The sequence below is a fragment of the Danio rerio genome, chromosome 9 (genome assembly GCF_049306965.1).
Source record: "Danio rerio strain Tuebingen ecotype United States chromosome 9, GRCz12tu, whole genome shotgun sequence".
NCBI classification, from domain to species: domain Eukaryota; kingdom Metazoa; phylum Chordata; class Actinopteri; order Cypriniformes; family Danionidae; genus Danio; species Danio rerio.
This window is the reverse complement of record NC_133184.1, coordinates 25949055-25972819: the sequence shown is the minus strand read 5'-3', so window position 1 is coordinate 25972819 and position 23765 is coordinate 25949055. Positions and strand designations below refer to the sequence as shown.

The 23765-nt window shown below is 37.6% G+C and overlaps 1 protein-coding gene across 3 annotated transcripts in view; it reads left to right on the top strand.

Moving 5' to 3' along the window:
• The window catches only part of tmeff2a (transmembrane protein with EGF-like and two follistatin-like domains 2a), a 162933-nt gene that overhangs the window by 63807 nt on the left and 75361 nt on the right, over window positions 1-23765 (top strand). For all 3 annotated transcript variants that reach the window (XM_068223262.1, NM_001128365.1, XM_073911433.1), the window contains exon 4: window positions 3731-3757. In XM_068223262.1, coding sequence (XP_068079363.1) covers window positions 3731-3757 — 27 coding nt within the window. The remainder of the gene's footprint in view (window positions 1-3730; window positions 3758-23765) is intronic.

Sequence of the window (23765 nt, the reverse complement as noted above, 5' to 3'; positions counted from 1 at the left end):
TGTAGTGCAAAGAATAAATTACAGTAATTTACTTCATGTACCCATTACAGATAGTTACTGTGATAATAAATGGTAAATTACTGCTCAACCATTATTACCCCATGTACTCTGATGCTTTGTTGCTATATATATATATATATATATATATATATATATATATATATATATATATATATATATATATATATATATATATATATATATATWTATATATATATATATATATATATATATATATATATATATATATATATATACTGTTCAGTTTTGGTATGTGAATGGTCAGTATTGAGTAGAAAGTGAGACAATGCATTGATAAGCTAAATTTCTCTGCAGCCATCTCTGTGTTTTCTTTGGTTCCTTTTATGTTTTTAACATTGAGTATCAGGAATTAACCAATGTCAAAGTCACAGAGCTAATTAAAAGGTAAAGATATCAACGAGATGCATTTAAAGGCAAAAATATTCACACAGAGCAACCAAATTATCACAATAATTTTTATAACTTTGTTTACTTTTCTATAATTAATATAATTAGCCTAGTTTAGCCTAAGTTAAGCTTTTAAATTGCACTTTAAGCTGAATATTAGTATTTTGCTAAATAAAAATGTGTTATTTAAAAAAATATCTTAAACAGCACGTACATACATTTTTGCAGAGACTCAATTAATTTGTTTGGAAAACTTCAAATGAAGTAGGTAAAAATGGCATTAACAGTATAGTATAAATACTTTCCTAAATAAATGTATTAATCAGGTTATTTGTTTTTTTTATTATTATTATTACTACAGGTTTGGAACAACATGAGGATCAGATTATTTATTTGTTTGCTTTGGATAAAGTTTTTATATTTTTATTGTTTTTACTCAATGATATGTGCATGATTGTGATAAATGTAGGCAATTCCTTTGAAAATATGCTAGGTACACGGGATGTCAAACTCCTGAAGGGCTGCAGCCCAGCAGAATTTAGTTCCAGCCCTGCTTCAACACATTACCTTTAGATTTTGTTTGATCAGGTGTGTTTAATTAGTATAACTGCACTGTTACTCTGTAGATTGTGCAGTAAAGAACTGTAAAATAGCCAGTGTTTTGCTGTAGTAAAAGGAAACATTTATTATTTATTAACACATATTATTTTCCTGTAAAAGGAGTAGACTTTGTATGAAATTGTGTAGTGCAAAGAATAAATTCCAGTAATTTACTTTATGTACTCATTACAGAAAGTAACTGACAATAAATAGCAAATGTTCAACCATTACTGTCCCATCTTCTCTGACGGTTTATGTTGCTATTTATAGAGACTTGCATTTTAAAGGCAGAAAATAATGATTTAGGCATCACCACACACTCCCACAGGCTGTCTGTCTTGTTCTAAACACAAAGGTGTTAGAAAGAGTTTTCAGAAAATGCTGGCCCTTTAAGGGAGCCAGGTGTTTGATTTGTTTACTGCTGAGTGTGCTCTATTCTCTTTCCATCAATTCAGATGTAGAGTCTGATATGTATTAGGCTTTAAATAAGAATCTACAATGAGTAAGTAAAATGTGTTCAAATGTTTTTGAGGGTTTCTAAAATAAGGCTGTGTTTTAAGTTATATTGTTGTTATCTTGAACTGTGTACTTGAAAGCTACATTGTTAGCTAGTTAGCCTCTCCTCATATAACTTCTTATATTACTTTTGTTTAAGAATATGTATTTATTTTATATTGCACACTGCCATAATGTACAGATGCTAACAGTTGTATGTATCTTTCTGGCAACTAAGCCAAAATTAAATTCCATCATCTCAGTAAGGGAACATTTGCACATTATCACAGGGAATCACAAAAACATGATACACATAGCCATCCACACACAAAAGCTCCACTGTCCGGTCCCAGGTTGTGAGTTTGTTGCTAAGTGTTTTTCAAAGCAGTGTTTCCACTTATGAATTTATATTACAAACAATAAAAAAAGTTTGTTGTCATGAGATAATTATAACAATAAAAGATTGGATCCTTTGGTTTTTTAGTGTTGCCAACTTTATTTTTATTTTTTATAATTATTTTAAACTTTTTATTGAGATTTGACACAGTTTTTAATTATTTAAAACTTTAAAATTTTAAAATAATTATGATATGTTTTTTGCTGTTTATTTGTTGATCTACCTTCCTGCAGATTTCAGTTGCTATCCATATCACACACACCTAAACCAATTAATTAGGACATGAACACCACTTGATAATTACAGGCAGGTGTGTTTGATATGGGTAGCAACTGAAATCTGCAGGAAGGTAGATATCCAGAAACAGGATTGAGCACCCCTGCTATATACCATGGGGGTCAAACTCCAAGTTCCTGGAGAACTGCAGCGCAGCAGAGTTTAGTACCCACCCTGCTTCAACATTACCTGTAGATTTCTAACAAGCCTTAATTAGTTTGATCAGGTGTGTTTAATTAGAGTTACAGCTTAAAGTCCCGGTCACATTGCACTTTTCTCCCTATAGACTTCCATTCATACGCATGTGAGTACTGCAGACCTGGAATGATAGCTCATGCAACAAGTTTCATAATTCGCAGCATTGGAAAGATCAAGCTTGGAGAACGCTGACATGCGAAATTACATCATGTGATTGCTTGAGAGACCAATCAAAGATCAAAACATGACCTCTCTGGCTTGCTTTTTCAATCTCTAATTTTTTTGTTTAATTCCACTACTCGCTTTGTTTAATTCCACTTCGCAGTGCAGTATGACAGAATTTTGCATGCTCAAACGTTAATGTGACCGCAGCCTTACTGTGCAGACCTGTAATATGCAAGACAATATTTATATCTGCTGATTTCTTAATTTTGTTATACTTTTTCTGTTATTTATTTGTTTGGTAAACAAACCAAAACAATAAAATAAATTTGTCTGAAAAATGTTATGCCTTCTATTTTTTAATAACAGCTAAGAATACTGATTATTTTTAGTAACGCTACTATAACTATATATGACATACTATTAATTTGTATGCAGTATAATGCTGTGATTTGTAACACTACAATACAGTAATTAACTGTACAGTTTCCAGTTAGTTACCACTGCTGCTCTATTACAGTAATTAACTGGCAACACTGTTGCCAGCTACTTACTGTATCGGTTCAGTTACAGTAAATAACTGGCAACACTGTTGCCAGCCACTCACTGTAATGGTTCAGTTACAGTAAATAACTGGCAACACTGTTGCCAGCCACTCACTGTAATGGTTCAGTTACAGTAAATAACTGGCAACACTGTTGCCAGCCACTCACTGTAATGGTTCAGTTACAGTAATTAACTGGCAACACCGTTGCCAGTTACTTACTGTAACCGAACTTTTACAGTGAGTGGCTGGCAACAGTGTTGCCAGTGTTCTACTGTAAAAAAACCCGGTAAGGTCTAACAGTGTACACTATAAAATAGAATATTTATTTTAATTAAACAGTTAGATTCAAGTATAGAAATAGACTCACACAATTAATTATTTCAATTTAGCTTTAGTCTCTCAGCTTATTGCTTGTCATGAAGATTGATTTATGCTAATGTATGTATTAAGTTATAAAACAAAAACTAAATAATGGAACATTTAAAAATAATTGAGTATTTATTTTCATGATATTTTTATTATTATTGTTATTAGAATTTAATTATATAATGTATAACCTGTGTGAATTGGCGAACATGATATAAAGACTTTAGATACTGATCTAATAACCTTTTATTTTCTTATAGATGCTGGTTCGGGATCAGGAGATGAAGGTAAGGCCAACTGGCCCAAAATCTTTCCATTCTGCCACCTGAATGTGTGTATAGTACACTGCTTCTGAAATCCGTCTGTACTTGTTTACACTTGCTCATGAAGCTCGTAAACACACAGTCACTTCCTCTCAGCCTGTCAACAGTCATTGCCCACTGACACTGAGATTCAATTACACCCACTCACATTTTGTTCAGAGAAATACAATTATTACCCATACCTACTATTATTTGCTTTACTACTACTATTATTGTTTTTGTGCATGTCCCTTTAAATGCAAATGTTTAAATCTCTTTAAATGCAAAAGTGTGTTTTTCTTTAAATGCATGAGTTTGAACATGCAAACATGCCTACAAAAAAGTGGTAGGATAAAACAATATGATGTGGCTCTTATAAAATGAGCGAATGCTCCACAATTTAAATTTTGATAGTTCACATTTAGCTATCGCTTGATATACAGTAATTTGCAGATTTGGTATGTTGTCCCAGAAGAGAACCCTGAGCTCGCTGATACTTGAGCCCTGGGCTCCTGCCTGGCCATGTAGTATGATAGTCAGTCCAAGATCAGGTAGGTCTTGAGAGCTCCCCCTGGTAAAGGAGGAAAGATAAGGAAGGAGGTTGAATGGGCTTATTTGTTGGAGGCTAGAATTCATCTGATTGGTCTAGCAATGATATCTGTTTGAACTAGCAATGATTATTGATGCAAGACTAGCAGCAATCATTTATATCATGTGCTCCTCTCAAAATTAGTTTATAAAACTTCATTTTGATCTTCAAACATGTTTTGGTCTTCTATTGGTCTAACAGAATCATGTGATGCAAATTCTCAGGTCAGAGTTCACCAAGCTTGAACTTTGGAATGCAGGGACATGCAAAACTTGTCGAGCAAGCTTGTGTTTCCTGTCTGTTGCAATCACATGCATATGAATGGAAGCCTATGGGATAAGTATTTAGATTTAAAAGTATATTAACAAGAAATTCAGTGTCATAATAGGGAAACATTCTCAAATGTAAAATGAAGTAACCTAGAGAACTTTGGCTTTCATTGGTATTGACCCATCCTCCAGAGTGTATCACTTTCAGAGAAAAGCTTTCCAGAACAATGTTGTCTGGGTTCACATATTCTGAGTGGATAGTTGAACTATCTGATTATAACGCTTATAGCACTCATTCATTCATTCATTTTCTTGTTGGCTTAGTCACTTTATTAATCCGGGGTCGCCACAGCTCAATGAACCGCCCGCTTATAGCACTTTTTCAATTTAATTGTTTTCAATTTATTTAAATATCTTGCTTTTCTAGTCGGTCCTTTTATTCCATACCAGGCTTAATTGAGTACAATGGCATGCCTCTGTGCTGCTGCTCAGTGCTCTCTGAGTTTGCTTGACGTTTCCTGTTTACTAGATGCGGTCTGTGCATTTTGCCAATAGCAGCAGCTTGGTTGGGATATGTGTCTCTTGGATGGTATTTCTCCCTGAGGAGGTTATAAGTACATTTATATTTTACACTACTTTGTGATTTCAATTCTCTGGAGCTTTCAAAGAAATAGAATCTCATCTGCATAAGAATAATGTCATCATTAGATATTTTTTCAAAATGCTTCTTGCATTTGACCTATGTTAAAACCCTGTAAGACCTGACATATCAAAAAATAGCCAGAAGATTATAATTTTCTGGAACTGTGATGTTTATTAAACCATTAAGCAAAATAAAAAAAGCCACACAATTATTCATGAAATTTATTTTGTATCACATTTGATACATCAAGCGTTTGTGCAACCTTTTGCTCAAAATAATGATAATTTTAATTACAAAAAAAATATTTTTACCCTTAATATTTTAGCAAAAGAGAACCTATCAGGCAGTTTATCTCTTTATTTTTTGTTACTTTAAGCATTTTACAGTGTTTTATCATTTCACTTTGTGGTAGGCGTACTAGTAGTTTCAGTTCTTGTTCAGGCAAAGATGCACTTTACATTTACACTGTACACAGAATTGAGAAGTCATTGCTGTTGCAGTGTTTTTATCTTTGTCAGGTTTCTCCATGTTGGAAAATGATCAGGATCATGCTTGACCTTTTATAGGGTGCATGTTCATGTACATGCCTAGGACTTTCTCAATCTCTTTGGCATCTCTGTTTATAGACTTGCCATCTTTGAATATACTGCACTTTATTTGTTCCCCAGTGTCCTGTAGCATTTCATCAGTGGCAAACAATTTCAAATTCTTTCCTCGTGTATCAAATATGATATGTGAGGTTTTAATGGGTTAAAAACTGTATCTAAAGTATAGGTGGACATAATCTAGAATAATCTATATTAATAGGGCTTCTTTGAATTCTGCCGAAGCATTCAGAATATGTGTGCTACCCAATTAATGACTAAATGTAAGTCTTTGAGAACAGCTTTCTGCCAGGTGGTGCAGCAAGGGCTCCTCTCCCGTTTCCAAAATGCATCACAAACTGCTTGAGAAACTGGTCTACTGTGATAATTGGTGATGTTAATAAATTATGTTTAGTAAGATGTACTTGTGTTTACTAACTCTTTATTCAGTTAAATATGAATTTTGAACTGCGGGACTACATAGGCTCAAAACGGCAAATTTTTATTTTATTTTATTTTTTTATTACCTTAATCCGACTAAAGTCATAACTGAACTAAACAGAAATGGAATTAATTATGCAGATTGCAATAATGCAATATCGGAGTATGCAGATATGAGTGGCATTACTGAAGTAAACACCGCGATCAAACTATTACTGTCATGTAGGACTTTACTGACAAGATCCATACACACAGCTTTCAGTAAAGAACCACACACACATCGCAAAATGCAACCGTTGTTTTCCTTTCCACTTGGTGTGCGTTATTAAATTCCATAAGACTCTCACCAGTCCTTACTCCTTATTTGTGTCTAATACCCCAGTTTGTCATAGCAGCATCAATTAAATGTTCATGAGTTAAAGTGAAACTGCCGAACTGCAGTTAAAGTCACTCAAAATTACAGGACACTCTTACATGAAAGCACTTCACGTAAACCCTTTAATTATATTATTATCTATTAAGGTAAAGAACTAGATTACAGATGTCTATATAAGCTAGTCAGTAGTGTCTTCAAAGTTCTGAAAGATCCAGAAGGGCATCCTGCTGATTCAATTCAGAACGGCACTTTTTTGTCAGATGGCTCACTGGTCAGGTATACATCCGCACTAAAATATCAAGGTGAAAGTCATCATAGCTAGCGTAGAATAGACCCAGCTCCCAACCCAACTTTGAGAATAAATTACGGCAAAATTCTTTTTATCGCGCGATAAGAGTCTTGCATTAATGCAGCACGTCAACGCCGATAACGGCTCACCACTAATCTAACGCTTACATGTCTTGTTATATTTATTTTTTTATTTATTTTTTAATAGGGGTGTCAATCACATTCCAGTCATATATTTCATTGATTTATAGAAATAATAGTTTTCAGGCAAATTTAGAATAAGATTCATTTGATGGCATATTAAAACATTCTTTTTAAACATTTAATATTATTATGACATTATAACTGAAAGAATAGTGAAATAATCCTATGCTTGCTTCTTTATTATTTGATTGTGTCTTTGCTGAATAAATATATTGATCTTGCTGACACCAACGTTCTAGTTCAGCAACTATATAAAAAACAATGAGCTTTTTGTCTTTATACTGCACTGAATCTTTTCTTGCACAGTTTTTATTGCTGCATTTACATTTTAAGTCTGTGGCACCAAAAGTTTGAAAAGCCCCATTTTAGAAAACTGCTCTTGTTCAAATTGTGCTTATGAAGGACTTAATTCATCCTGAACTTCTCATTTACCAGGCATACCAATTAGGCATGTGTAGATATTTGTTAGAAAGATGGCTTTTGTGTCAGTAGATGACAGCAAATAGCTCTCAGCAGAACGAAACAATAGAGATAGTGAGGATGGAGAAGACACGATGATGAGGGGAGAGGAGAAAATATGTATAGAGAGACAAAAGAAGAGTGATAAGCAACCAGAGAATGTTCACATCGATTAAAAAAAAAGTGGTGAAAGCAAAAGAGGGGGGAAGAGAAATGGAAGGCTGATAAAGGAAAAGATAAGTAAAGAGGAGGAAGAGAAAGATGAGGGTGATAAAGACTAGGCAAAGGGAAGGGAGAAATGACTGCAGTTTATGGATGAGCAGAAAGAGGGTGAGAGAGAAGGGCATTTAGGTAAGCACAGCCCCGTCGCTGTGATAAAAATCAAATGTATTTCAATGGCTGTAGATAAATCATTGGCTTTGCTACTGGCCATAGAGGTTGCTGCTGGTCACTTGTGGTGAAGCGCAAAGAGAGAGAAACCGCTTCGGCTTTTCAAGCTCCACCAGCTCTGTCTAACTGCATCTGTATACCGGAAGCCAAATTCAGAGTAAAACTGCTGACATTCTTGACTAAAAGGGGTCACACACCAGACTAGCCACAACGTGCGATGACTTTTAGAATTGTAAACTGTCTTCTATGAGGGTACACACACCAGTGCCACCATTCAGCATCATCTTGCATTGCTAAATAACGTATAGACAACCATGTAAGGACATGATGCATCTAGTGTGACCAGCTTAATGCATTGTAGAGACACAGATGATCCTAGTGTTTGATTCTGTTTATTATCTGAACATGTATTATGCATACACATGATGTCATGGTTAACACAACATGACCAGTAACTTTCTTTTTTAAACGCACACTTTGAAAACTTCTTTTAATGTTAAGCATTTTTAGAACTCAAATTGCCATTTGTCTTGTTGTATAATGTCCCAAAACAAGCAATGGGAAAATATATTGTTGTATAATGATGAAAAATGTGCAGACTTAAAGGGGTCATACTGTATTATTCTTATTAATTTTTATCTTTGATCTATCTTGATGTGTCTTTGGAGAAAAAATTTCTGCTAATACGTAATGACATAATGATTCACCGTGAGCTGGTTGAAAATCGACTCAAATATTTGACAATGTAAACCGGTAGAAATGTTGAATGAGTCACGATACATGTTTTGAACAGAGAGGGTGCTGTGTTTACAGCCTCAAACTCGCTTTACCTGCACATCAGGGCTGAGCAAGAATTGGGGCGGGAGACTAAAATGACCACTGTGAGGTGCGCCAGACAAACACGAACTCTGTGCAAATACTGCAAAGTAATGTAAAGACATTTACACTAGCAGAACAACAGATATGATGCAGCACAGGGAAAATTTACTGTGACCGACATCTATACGCAAAATCGCTAAACCTTGTGTACTACAGGACTAGCATCTCCGAAAGTGTGAAGATGTTTTTCAGACTGAAAGAGAAAGTTGTTCTGTTACAGAATCAGGTATTAGATTGATTCTTTTTTTACCCTCTCTTTTTCAATTTAGTGTATATAATGTCTAATCCAAGCACATTTAGAGTTTTAGCTTGTTTGTATTGAAGAGTCTTTATTATTTGTATTGTTCATTTTTGATTTGGAATTTGTTTTAAATTTGTATTGTAGCTGCAAAGTTTTAGTTTGTTTATTAAAGAGTCTTTTTATATTAAAGAGTTTGTATTATTTACATTTTTATTTAGATTTTGTTATTTAAAAATTTTGTTACTGCAGAAAAGATTTTATTGCAGCATTTGAGAAAAAAAAAATGAAATGGCTCTTGCTCACCTTACATTTGTCCTAAAAAAATTTATTAAATCGTGACAATCATGAGATTAGTATTGTGAATCGTATCGCATCGTGAGTCAGGTGATTCGTTACATCCCCACTAATAGTACAAAAATGTATTATTATAGTCTTATATAAGGTATACATGTCTGACGGTAAGCATTTTCAGGATAAAACTTGTAGCCACAACAGCTGCATACAGCATCTTCACAACCACATTCAGAGGACCCTGGGACTCTGTTCTTTGTCCAAACACCTTATAAAATGAATTCTGCATGACAGGTCTACCCAGTCTTATTGGGGCAAAAAAAGCCTCTGCCAACATTTGTGCCACTACTTACCTATACTAACATTTCTCTGCAGTAAAACAACAACAACATTTATTCATTTTCACACAAATTATGGTTGCGTTACAGAATATTGATTAATAAAACTCACTTCCCCACAATTCCTTCCTCAATATCACCTCAATAAAAAATTAGTCCATGATTTGTAAACTCAAACATTTACATGTGTAACATATTTAGAGTAGGTGGTGTGTTGTTATATAACTACTCTGGACATTTCACATTGAAATTACTGCAAAACATTAGAAGCAGACTAATATATTCAAAAGCCTGGGTTAGTTAAATGCTCATCTTTGTTGTTGTTGTTGTTTTCCTGTTATTGTCAGAATGTAATTCTCGACATATAGTTTTTAAAGCAACCCGGGCTCATTGTGGAAACGTAGCCCCGCAGATGTTTCTGCGGACCGCGAGATACGTCCCGGGAGGTACGTATTCGAGCGTTTTTTGTTTTCGCGGATCCGCGAGAGGCCGCTGTGCGCACTTTTTCGCGTCTCGAGCGCCTCTCGGGAGATCGCGCCGTACGCGCCCGCGCCGTTCTCGTGCGAAAAGCCGCCGGATCAGCCGAACCGGCCGCCCTCCTCTTCCTCCTCCTCCTCCTCCTCCTTCCCTAAACCCGAGCGATGGTTTGCAAAAGCCGTCCAGAAAAAAAAATCGTCTTCGATTTCGACCGCATTTTCAGATCCCGCCGCGTTCTTGCCCTTATTTTTCGGATTCTGTTTTTCATCTTACCTGATTTCTGGAACTGCTGTTCCCCGGACTCAATCCCGGTCGTCGTCCCCGCGGCCGGCTCCTCCTCCGGGGCCTCCGCTCCGCCGACGCAACGCTGTGAGCTAAGCGGACAAACTGGTTGCATCGGGAAAGCCCTCCACTCTGAGGCAAGCCGTTGGCCAGCGAGCACGAAGAGGAGGAGCGGAGCGGCGCCACACCGCCCCGCAGCGTTCGCTCGAAAAAAAACAAAACGCGTCCGTACGTACCTCCGGCAAGGTAAATCGCGGTCTCCAGAAACATCCGCGGGGCTACGTTTCCAGAAAGAGCTTGGGTTGTTTTAAAGACATGACCAACATAGGCTCATTATGAAAAGATACGTTTCTGGAGATCGTTAATTATGTAGCCAGAAGTATGTGTGGCTGCCTTTCATTTTTTAAACGAATGCTACGGGGCAGTATGATGTTGTTCTTTTTCGCGTTTACTAGCTGACCGTTTACCTTTGTATGGATGGCTTTCTGGCTGTTACTAGTTTGTCCAGTTAGCTCACCATATACATAGGTGGATTTTAGATGCAGCGAGAAGATGACCACGACAGCGAGGTTTGAGTTCAGTGGAGAACGGTTAGACAAAAACAGTAGCCAAAAAAATAAAACAAAACAAGTAAATAACAGGGTGAGAATGTGGTAAAAACCAGACGAGGGCTTTTCTTTTTCTGAATTGATTTTTAAATGTGTCGATTGGAATCGGTCAGTCAGTCAGTCAGTCATTCAAACAGTCAGTCGACAGCGGCCTCTGGTGAATTTACGAGAGAACAGCTGGTGTGAATGTTACTCACGAGCGAAATTTGAGATCTCAAAAAGCGTACACCATGGCCTCTCGTGGATAAGCAAAAACAAAACAAAAAAACTTACCTCCTGGGATGTATTTGATGGTCTCCAGAAATGTATATAGTGGTACATTTTCAGAATGAGCCTGGGTTGGACATTACAGAAAAATACTGAATAGACTTTTTTGATTCCATGACAAAAGGGATATGTTTTTGGTGACGTAAGTAGAATGAGGATATAATTAACTACTATGTTTTGTCTAGTTTTGTATTTTTATGGATTTATTTAACTTTGTTTCATTTTTTTCTTCTTCCTTTTAATTCAAAAAGCAAGCATCTTTGTTCTGTAACTGTAAAGCAAGAAAGGCCTGATTTTGTTCAGTGATTAATGACTGTATCACTTGAGCTGTCAAAACTGCAGCAGTACGGCTCCACCAGCACTTCATTGTTTCTAATTACTTCCAAATGAAATCCATTTACTGTGTATCCAGGGCTCTGCGTCAAGGATCCATTATGTATTTAATTTTTGAAAATTTTCTATAATCAATACAGACACTACAGATGCAGGAAGCATCCTTTGGGAGACGGCCCGTGCACTAAGGGTTTTCATTGTATATTTATTTAGTTTGTGCAGCTGCGGTCGACCACGTTTGATCTTTCACATAAAATGGTTAAGTCGTGCCTTAAAGTGTTTTTAGCGGAGGGAAATGAATGACCTGCAGCTCCTGAGGTGAAGACAGTCAGATGCACAGCGTCTCCGGGTGAAGACCTTCCTCTGTCACAGCCGTATCACCATGGGAACAAGCTTAGAGGAATGAAAAAGAGAATCATCTAATCTCCCCGTTTCAGCTGTGCGATAAAGACGCGGCCGCAGTGCCGTCTGCAATGGGGAGGTGAAGACTAAGGAAAAGTGCCTGGCTGTGCTCAGAGTTAGTGTGCTTAACATTCAAGCTGAGTGTGAAGATGTGTGCTGTTTCTGTGCTGCAGTCCTTACTGAGTTAAGCTCACTGTTTATCAGTGTGTGTCACTGTGGCTGGAAAAGGCTTCTGAACATCACAACAGATATAATTCATAGGTTCATCTGATTTAAAAAAAAAAGATGTCCAAAATAGGACATTTTTGTTGTTTATTCAGTTTAATACAGTTTAAATCTGAGACTATAACCTGTTTTAAAATAATTTAAGGAAGACAGATTTCATTTAAGTGTTTAACTGAATCAGCAAATTAAATATGTGTTTTTTAAACTTCCTGGTTACAATAATAACTGAAGCTCTGATTATGTTGTATCACAATATTAGTATATCTGCAAAGCAAATCATTATATTAAGAGGTATAATAATGAAAAGGGGCAGCACGGTGGTGGCACAATCGCCTCACAGCAAGGTCACTGTTTCGAGCCCTGGCTGTGGAGTTTGCATGTGCATTTGCAACCGGGTGCTCCGGATTCCCCCACAGTCCAAAGACATATGTGGTATAGGTGAATTGGAAAAGCTAAATTGGCCGTAATGTATGTGAGTATGTGCAAGTGTGTGTGGATATTTCCCAATGTTGAGTTGCAGCTAGAAGGGCATCCACTGCATAAAACATTTGCTGGATAAGTTGGCGGTTCATTCTGCTGTGGTGATTCCAGATTAATAAAGGGACTAAGCCGAAAATAAAATGAATGAATGAAAAGAACTAAATTTTTGTGCATTGTTTAATTGTACATAAATGGTGATATATATTTATTATTACTGCGGTATTATAATATTATTATAAAAAATTCTGGGTTCCACGCAATTTCTTCATGTTACAACACAAATCGATTAAGTTAGCTTAATTATTTTTACAATTTTAAGTGGATTAAACCAAAATTCTTTAATTGTTCTTTATTCAGTTGAAGACAGAATACAATAAAGTTGTCCAAAAAATATCAAGAATTGTGTTGTTTAAGCTCATTTAAATAAGTAGTTTGAGCAAGCAGCTAAAATATTTGTTGTTTAAATTTATTCTTGCTTCACAACTATTGTCTTAAATGAGGGTACAGTATTTATTTAATTTGCAATGTGTTGTGAGGTTTTATGTCCTTATATGCTGAGAATGCTCTGCATACCTGTGGTACCTTGTGGACTTTCCAATTAATTTCAACATTAATTTCCTTTTCATTTGAGGTACAAAGCTTGCATATTAGAGAATGTGTAGTTTATTTATTGGTAAAGTTGACGTGTTTTTTCTGCAGATATGTACGGTTAAGAAGGGATTAGGACATGTTTTTTCATGTATTGCTATGACTTGTCTGGATAGTTGCACATTCTCTTCTGTTTAAATAAGGTATATATAATTGGCAAAATGCGTGAGCAAAATAATCAAAGTGAATACTTCCAATGATTTTTTTTTATACAGTAGCTTCATTACTTTTATTCACACCTGAAACTTGGGTTTTACAATACATGTGCAAGCATGTGGAAAGACTCTGTCACCTTTTTTTTCTCACAATAGCCTAACATGTTGTTTCTTGTGGTCTCAGACCTCTGTTAAATTAAGAAATTAAAATTAGCATACCAGACACCACTCAACACTGATTTAGACATGAGACATCCACATGTCACTGCAATGTACCAGCATCATTTCTGCCACTTCACTGTAATTCACCAATCCTTCTGTGACTTAAAGGATAGTAAACTGTTCATATCCACAGCCATATTTGTTCAACTGTACAACAACCACAGTTATATCACCTTGCAACCCAAGACTGGTTGCTCACTGAAGCTAAGCAGGGCTGAGCTTGGTCAGTACCTGGATGGGAGACCACATGGGAAAACTAGGTTGATGTTAGTGAGGCAACCTTGTGAGTCCTAAACTGTAAAATGTTAGTGGGCATCATCTTTCAGATGTTAAACCGACGTCCTGAACCTCTGTGGTCATTAAAAATGGTGCTTCTTGTGAAAAGTAGGTGTAATCTCAGTGTCCTGGCCAAATTCCTTCCATCGGGCCTTACAATCATGGCCTCCCAATCATCCCCATCCACCGAACTGGCTCTATCACTCTCTCCACTCCACCAATAGTTGGTGTGTGGTGAGTGCACTGGCATCATTGTCCTGTGGCTGCCGTCACATCATCCATGCTACACACTGGTGGTGGAGTGGGGAGACTAGGCTTATTTACTAGGCTCTCCAGATTGTAGACCAGAGTAGTGGGTCACCTACAGTTGTTTTTGGTTATGTATTTGGATATACTGTACTTTAACTGTTTTAGGATACAAATTTTCACAAAAATATATAACATAAAATAATCTATTTCAGGCACACATTTTCCTAGTTGATAGTTAGCTAGTTAGTAGTGTGTAGTAATATAACTGAGTAATATGGTGCATGAAGATGAATCCTGAGCAGACACAAAATTGGGTCACTAAAATAATTTTATTCCACAATGTTCACTTAACAGGTAACATACATTTTGAGCTCAAAATAAGAATATAGTATGTTTGCTAAAGGAATTACTGAAGTAATAAAAGGGGAAAAGTATGTTGAATTGATTGAATTGTGTTGAACAATGTTGAACGATGATTATTTTTCCTCAGTGTCCTTATTCTTCCCAGCTGAGGAAAAAAATCAATAAGATGAAAAGGATTTAGTGCTTCTTTAAAGTATGAAAATTGAAAATAACATTGAAAATGGAAATGACTTCATATCCTTTGCTTTTGTTCTTATCACAAACAAGACATAGATTTGCCCTCGTTGCCTTTTTGACAAACCATTTCAGAGACTAAGCTATTTCCAAGAAGGAAATGCAATCATTTTATGGCAGCATCTACTCATTCACGATTCGCTCCAGCTCTGACAAATACCTCCGGAGTTATTAATATAGTCAGGGTCTCCGCTGATGAAATGTAAATCTCAGGCAAACGTGGAAGAAGCTGAATCAAATGAGACAAAGGTGTATTGGGGACTGTCTGAACCTTCTGTCGCTCAGAAATAAATGTGCTGTTTTAATGTGGGTCATCTTTGGGGCAGGAGGGGATTTCGATTAAAATTTATTTCGGAGAATACAATATAATGCTATGGGCAGGATGAGGAGAGTGGGAAGAGGAATCACACTAGACACAAAAGGATGAGCCGTCCACGGTAACGGTGGGATTATATGGAGATTAGCACACTAGACGGGTCAGGAGACATTGTGATTGATGAGTCGTGGCAGGAAGTGACAAAACGGCCTCAAGGTCACAAGAGAAAGTGAAAGAATAGAGAAGAGTTCATTTGACTTTTATACATATGGTAGGACACAAATAACACTCAAAGAGATGTTTGAAATTTTTCTTCAATTGATAGTTTTTAGGCGACACTGTGGCGCAGTAGGTAGTGCTGTCGCCTCACAGCATAAACGTCGCTGATTCAAGCCTCGCCTGGTTCAGTTGACGTTTCTGTGTGGAGTTTACATTGTTCTCCCTGCATTCGCATGGGTTTCCTCCAGGTGCTCTGGTTTCCCCCACAGTCCAAAGACATGGGGTACAGGTGAATCGGGTAGGCTAAATTGTCCGTAGTGTATGTGTGTAAATGAGTGTGTATGGATGTTTCCCAGAGATGGGATTTAGTCCACTTGCTGTATATACAGCTCCCTTAGTCATATATGTCATTAAAAAGCATCACGTCTCTCCCAGAGCTCCAATTCGGGGTTGTTTACATCAATCTTGAGGAGAATCTCAAAGTAATCCATCAATGTTGGATGCCATTGATCGCTATGGGTTTATTGTGTCATACTGTATATACTGTACACCAAATTTACCGTAAGCTATAAGTGCTCACACCACAAATAAGGAAGAAAATCTGTATATGAAAATAGATGGAAATGTTATCTTGTGTCTGCTTGTTGATACCCTGCCACTTACGGATAAGCTTGTTCATTTATTTGATCCGCTCGCTCTGCATCCATGCACGGCTTCTCTAGTTCCACTGAATATTATAGAGTGACATTTTCAGCTTCTCAGACACACAAGAGCATTTATAAAGATACCGTCCATTTTATTCTGGGGGTTTGTAAGATGTTTTTCAAAAAGTATTACAATAAAACTGTCTGCTTTTTGTGGGGATTCATTCCACACAGCCTGCTGATTCACTAGTATCATTCAAACCACAACTAAAGACCCATCTCTCCCATGATCACCTGAACTAATGTAAACAAAACCTCTTCTCTTTTTCACCTCACCACACGACAACCCCGAAACATTGTGCAATTCTGAGTGAACCTCACACGAGTGAGTGGGCTTGACCAACCACCTGTAAAACACATTCTTTCATCTCTCTAACACTTTAATCACTCTGACGCATTCTTACAATCACACAATATCTTTTAAAAATATTTAAGTGTGCTTCACGAAAGTAAGTGGGCTTGACAAACCACCTGTAGAAACACTCTTGTGGGTGTTAAAGCACTCCCCTCTCCTTACTCTAGCACTTCTTTCTTTAAGCACTGACCGTTAATTAGCTCTTCTTGTGTGTATTGCCTCTTCTTGTAGAGTCACAGAATGCCTCCTCAATAGTAAGTTGCTTTGGACAAAGCGTCTGCCAAACACTTAAATGTAAATGTAACTAGAAAAGGAAAGTTCATAGACAAACTTTAATGTGGCCTGAGGAAGTCTAGTCTGAAAGCTTGAAGGGGTTTCAAAGTTTAAATAATTGAAGAGGTTAAGAAGTTTGAAACAGTTGGCATAGAGAGATAACAACATATAGGTTAGCAGGTTTCTATTATGGATTGGCATGTTTCCTGCCAGGTGGTTGCTAGGGTGTTCTGGAAGATTGTTAAGGTGTTGCTAGGCAGTTGCTAGGGTGTTTTGACTGTTTGTTAAGGCATTGCTAGGCAGTTGCTAAAGTGTTCTGAGCGGTTGCTCTAGGATTGCTAGGTTGTTCCAAATAGTTGTTTAGGGGTTGCTAGGTGGATGCTACGGCAATATGAGGGGTTGCTAGGTTAACCACCGAGTGGTTGCTTACACATTGCTAGGTGGTTGCTAGGTTGTTCTTAGTGGTTGCAAAGGCATTGCTAGGGTGTTCTAGATGGTTGCTAAGGTGTTGCTAGGTGGTTGCTGTGGTGTTCTGATTGGTCGCTAAGGTGTTGTCTGCATGCTCTGGGTGGTCGCTAATGCCGAATTCAGACTGCATGATTTTCAAAGTAGTCGTGTCACAGATGTTTTCACACTGCTTGACTATCTGGGCTAGCGTTTCGTCGCTGCTTACACTGCAAGATGGATCGGTGACAAGGACTTTCACATTGCATGACTTTACTATAGGAAGAATCGCCGACAACTTCGTCCAAACTACGTCTCACAGCCAAAAACACGTAGTATATATTTTTTTATTAACTACATAATGAGAAAGAAGCCTTTAATGGGGTAGAAAATACATATTTGCTCACCTGGGTTTAAAGGGAATTAGCCATTTCTCCTCAAAGTTGATAATAAACTAATTTCTTTCTGTATGAAACGTCAAAAAGACACAGTTGCTCCTGAGTCTTGTCAAACCTCCACTGGTTTTTCCTCCGTTTCGTGGGTCCAAATAAACCGAAAAAGAGCGCTTTTAACTTCTTTTAACTAGCCTGCAGCAGGTATCCACACACGCACACACATGTGAAAGCTGCTCTCTCATTGGCTGTAGGCGATCGCCGATGTTATTTTCAGTCAAACTCAAATCACACGGCATGATTTGAATCGCCGACAGCTCCAGATATTTAGCATGCCAATTATCTCGTAGGCATCGGCGACTCATCGGCGATTCTCTCAGATCGCTAAAATCACGCAGTCTGAACTAGGCATAAGGTGTTGCTAGGTGGTTTGCTGGGATGTTCTGAGTGGTTGCTAAGGTGTTACTAGGTGGTTGCTAGATGTTCAGAGTGGTTGCTAGGCAGTTGCTATGGTGTTCTGAGTGGTTGCTAGGCAGTTGCTAACATAAATTACCATTGTTCTAGTATGATTTAGCCTGTTGCTAGCATGCTTATAGCATAAAATAGCATGTTGTTAGCATGGTTCTAATATGAATTAGCATGTTGCTAGCATGTTTCTAGTATAAACTAGCATGTTGTTAGCATGAATTTAGTATGAATTAGCATGTTGCTAGTATGAGTAGAATGTTTCTAGGATTGGTATATTGTTAGCATGAATTGGTATGTTGTTTACAATGGAAGTCTATGGGGCAGTTGCTAGGGTGCCGTAAGTGGTTGCTAGGGTGTGGCTAGTAAGTTGAAAGGTCATCAGCATTGCATTAGTTTACATTTATGTGCAACTGAATGCATCCAAATACAAAGAGGTACAAAAATTCCCATGGCGTAGATTCCCACTCTTTATAGGCCAGAGAATTAATACTGTATCAACACAGAATACAGCACAGACATTTACTGTCCTGAAGATGAGAAGATAAACATACTGAGAGAAGTTTGAGGGGATCATCAGAGGAGTGCATACAATAAATGGTGGAAATTGACTTGTTTTTCAGTAGTTGCATCTATGAGTTTAATCCCTTTCCAATCATGAACCTTATGAGGACACTCTTCTCTGACAATAGCGAGTCTCATTTCTTGAGTGACATTATAAACAAAGCGACTGCAATCTGTTCTGGTTAAAATCAGTAAAGCATCAAGCCTCAGCAGTGCAGAAATACTCGTCGTAACAGCAGTCTCCCGCTCCCAAATTACTGGAACTAGCTAAGCCTGAACTCCTCGGAGACTAACCTCAGTGTTTGAAATGTAAACATCTAAGGGCTCGCTTGTTTATAGAGCTTTCAATTCTTAAAGGCTCATTTATCCTGGGATGCATCTGCAAAAATCCGCTGAGGCCGTTGGTTTGTTTGACTGTCTGTGAATTGAAAGTGTAGAGGAGCAGAAAGGAGCTCCGATGGGCTTGAGTCTGGAGTTTGTGCTGAAGCTGGAGGTCTTTTTGAATGGAAAAGAATTTCATGTTTCTTTGTTGATGCCTGTACCATCGTAGGGATTATTTGCAGGCTACAAACATAGCAGAAGATTACATTTTCACATCTGTTGAGTTTTTGCAGCTGGTTTAGGATCACTGGTGCTCTAAACGTGTAAACCACATAACTGTTTTGTGTGTGTGTGTGTGTATTATTATTATTAATATTATTACTATTATTATTAGTAGTAGTATTATTATTATTACTATTATTATTATTATTATTATTATTATTATCATCATTATTATTATAGTTATTATTATTATAGTTATTATTATTATTATCATTATTATTATTGTTATTATTATTATCATTATTATTAGTAGTAGTATTGATATTATTATTAATGTTATCATTATTATTATTATATTTATTATTATTATCGTTATTATTAATATTAGTATTATTATTATTATTATTATCATTAATATTGTTGTTGTTGTTGTTGTTATTATCATTATTAGGGGCCAAGCACCGTAGGTGCGTAGGCACCTATTGCTTTCGTTAGTGTTCTTATTATTAGGGGCCAAGCACCGTAGGTGCGTAGGCACCTATTGCTTTCGTTAGTGTTCTTATTATTAGGGGCCAAGCACCGTAGGTGCGTAGGCACCTATTGCTTTCGTTAGTGTTCTTATTAGGGGCCAAGCACCGTAGGTGCGTAGGCACCTATTGCTTTCGTTAGTGTTCTTATTATTATTATTAGGGGCCAAGCACCGTAGGTGCGTAGGCACCTATTGCTTTCGTTAGTGTTCTTATTATTATTATTATTAGGGGCCAAGCACCGTAGGTGCGTAGGCACCTATTGCTTTCGTTAGTGTTCTTATTATTATTATTATTATTATTATTATTATTATTCTTCTTCTTCTTCTTCCGTTTCTTCCGCCGGATTTGAATGGCAGCCCATATAGGCGTATGCGGGAAAGTTGTATAATTTGGCACAATGATAGAGGCCAGTATTAACATTAATCTGGCCAATTATGAAGTCTCAAAATCAAACTCTCTAGCGCCACCACTTGTCCAAACTTTCACGTATGTTTATCATCATAACTTTTGAACCGAATGGGCTACAATCAAAATTCTTTTTTCCTCTGATTCCTTGGCTCAGTCCGATTCAAACCCACCCTATGACGTCATTTTCCGTCATGAATTTTTTCGCGCTATTTTACATTTTTCGAAAAACCTATTTGATCGAACTTGTCCTAGGCCGTGTCTCCGATTTTCACCAAAATTTAATCACATGATCTACAGACCATGCCAACCAAAAGTTATGGAATTCAAGTTGATTAGACCAACCGTTTTTGTTTAACTTGCGAACTAATTTAACGTAGAACTTGCAAAAATGGACTTGAGGCGATATCTCTGTAACGCATTCACCGATTCACACCAAACTTGGTGTGTGTTATGACAACTAGGGTCTAAGGTTAATTGCGGAGTTTCGGCGCACTGCCCCCTAGTGGTCCGGAGATACTAAAAACTTGCTTTTTGGCTTATAACGTCTCAACCTTTCGTCCGAAACTCATGAAACTGGTCTCATTACATCCGGCAGAGCATGCCGAGTCGAATGATGTCTGATTTTCACAGGTCAGCCATTTTGGGCGTCGCCCATTTCGATTTTTGGCCAAAAATGCTATATTTTACCAACACATTCACATATCATTACAAAACATGGTATGCATCTTCAACCCCATGCCCTGAAAGTACTCAAAAACGTCTGGAGCAGCGCCACCTTATGGCCAATAGTGCTTGGCCCCTTAATTGCTGCTTGCAGCTATATTTATTATTATTATTCTTCTTCTTCTTCCGTTTCTTCCGCCGGATTTGAATGGCAGCCCATATAGGCGTATGCGGGAAAGTTGTATAATTTGGCACAATGATAGAGGCCAGTATTAACATTAATCAGGCCAATTATGAAGTCTCAAAATCAAACTCTCTAGCGCCACCACTTGTCCAAACTTTCACGTACGTTTATCATCATAACTTTTGAACCGAATGGGCTACAATCAAAATTCTTTTTTCCTCTGATTCCTTGGCTCAGTCCGATTCAAACCCACCCTATGACGTCATTTTCCGTCATGAATTTTTTCGCGCTATTTTAAATTTTTTGAAAAACCTATTTGATCGAACTCGTCCTAGGCCGTGTCTTCGATTTTCACCAAAATTGAATCACATGATCTACAGACCATGCCAACCAAAAGTTATGGAATTCAAGTTGATTAGACCAACCGTTTTCGTTTAACTTGCGAACTAATTTAACGTAGAACTTGCGAAAATGGACTTGAGGCGATATCTCTGTAACGCATTCACCGATTCACACCAAACTTGGTGTGTGTTATGACAACTAGGGTCTGAGGTTACAGGCAATGTTTCGGCGCACTGCCCCCTAGTGGTCTGGAGATACAAAAAACGTGCTTTTTGGCTTATAACATCTCAACCTTTCGTCCGAAACTCATAAAACTGGTCTCATTACATCCGGCAGAGCATGCCGAGTCGAATGATGTCTGATTTTCACAGGTCAGCCATTTTGGGCGTCGCCCATTTAGATTTTTAGCAAAAAATGCTATTTTTTACCAACACATTCACATATCATTAGAAAACATGGTATGCATCTTCAACCCCATGCCCTGAAAGTACTCAAAAACGTCTGGAGCAGCGCCACCTTATGGCCAATAGTGCTTGGCCCCTTAATTGCTGCTTGCAGCTATATTTATTATTATTATTCTTCTTCTTCTTCCGTTTCTTCCGCCGGATTTGAATGGCAGCCCATATAGGCGTATGCGGGAAAGTTGTATAATTTGGCACAATGATAGAGGCCAGTATTAACATTAATCAGGCCAATTATGAAGTCTCAAAATCAAACTCTCTAGCGCCACCACTTGTCCAAACTTTCACGTATGTTTATCATCATAACTTTTGAAGCGAAAGGGCTACAATCAAAATTCTTTTTTCCTCTGATTCCTTGGCTCAGTCCGATTCAAACCCACCCTATGACGTCATTTTCCGTCATGAATTTTTTCGCGCTATTTTAAATTTTTCGAAAAACCTATTTGATCGAACTCGTCCTAGGCCGTGTCTCCGATTTTCACCAAAATTGAATCACATGATCTACAGACCATGCCAACCAAAAGTTATGGAATTCAAGTTGATTAGACCAACCGTTTTCGTTTAACTTGCAAACTAATTTAACGTAGAACTTGCAAAAATGGACTTGAGGCGATATCTCCGTAACGCATTCACCGATTCACACCAAACTTGGTGTGTGTTATGACAACTAGGGTCTGAGGTTATATGCAGAGTTTCGGCGCACTGCCCCCTAGTGGTCCGGAGATACTAAAAACTTGCTTTTTGGCTTATAACGTCTCAACCTTTCGTCCGAAACTCATGAAACTGGTCTCATTACATCCAGCAGAGCATGCTGAGTCGAATGATGTGTGATTTTTACAGGTCAGCCATTTTGGGCGTCGCCCATTTCGATTTTTGGCCAAAAATGCTATATTTTACCAACACATTCACATATCATTACAAAACATGGTATGCATCTTCAACCCCATGCCCTGAAAGTACTCAAAAACGTCTGGAGCAGCGCCACCTTATGGCCAATAGTGCTTGGCCCCTTAATTGCTGCTTGCAGCTATATTTATTATTATTATTATTATTATTATTCTTCTTCTTCCGTTTCTTCCGCCGGATTTGAATGGCAGCCCATATAGGCGTATGCGGGAAAGTTGTATAATTTGGCACAATGATAGAGGCCAGTATTAACATTAATCAGGCCAATTATGAAGTCTCAAAATCAAACTCTCTAGCGCCACCACTTGTCCAAACTTTCACGTATGTTTATCATCATAACTTTTGAACCGAATGGGCTACAATCAAAATTCTTTTTTCCTCTGATTCCTTGGCTCAGTCCGATTCAAACGCACCCTATGACGTCATTTTCCGTCATGACTTTTTTCGCGCTATTTTAAATTTTTCGAAAAACCTATTTGATCGAACTCGTCCTTGGCCGTGTCTCCGATTTTCACCAAAATTGAATCACATGATCTACAGACCATGCCAACCAAAAGTTATGGAATTCAAGTTGATTAGACCAACCGTTTTCGTTTAACTTACGAACTAACTTAACGTAGAACTTGCGAAAATGGACTTGAGGCGATATCTCTGTAAAGCATTCACCGATTCACACCAAACTTGGTGTGTGTTATGACAACTAGGGTTTAAGGTTAATTGCGGAGTTTCGGCGCACTGCCCCCTAGTGGTCCGGAGATACTAAAAACTTGCTTTTTGGCTTATAACGTCTTAACCTTTCATCCAAAACTCATGAAACTGGTCTCATTACATCCGGCAGAGCATGCCGAGTCGAATGATGTCTGATTTTCACAGGTCAGCCTTTTTGGGCGTCGCCCATTTCGATTTTTGGCCAAAAATGCTATATTTTACCAACACATTCACATATCATTACAAAACATGGTATGCATCTTCAACCCCATGCCCTGAAAGTACTCAAAAACGTCTGGAGCA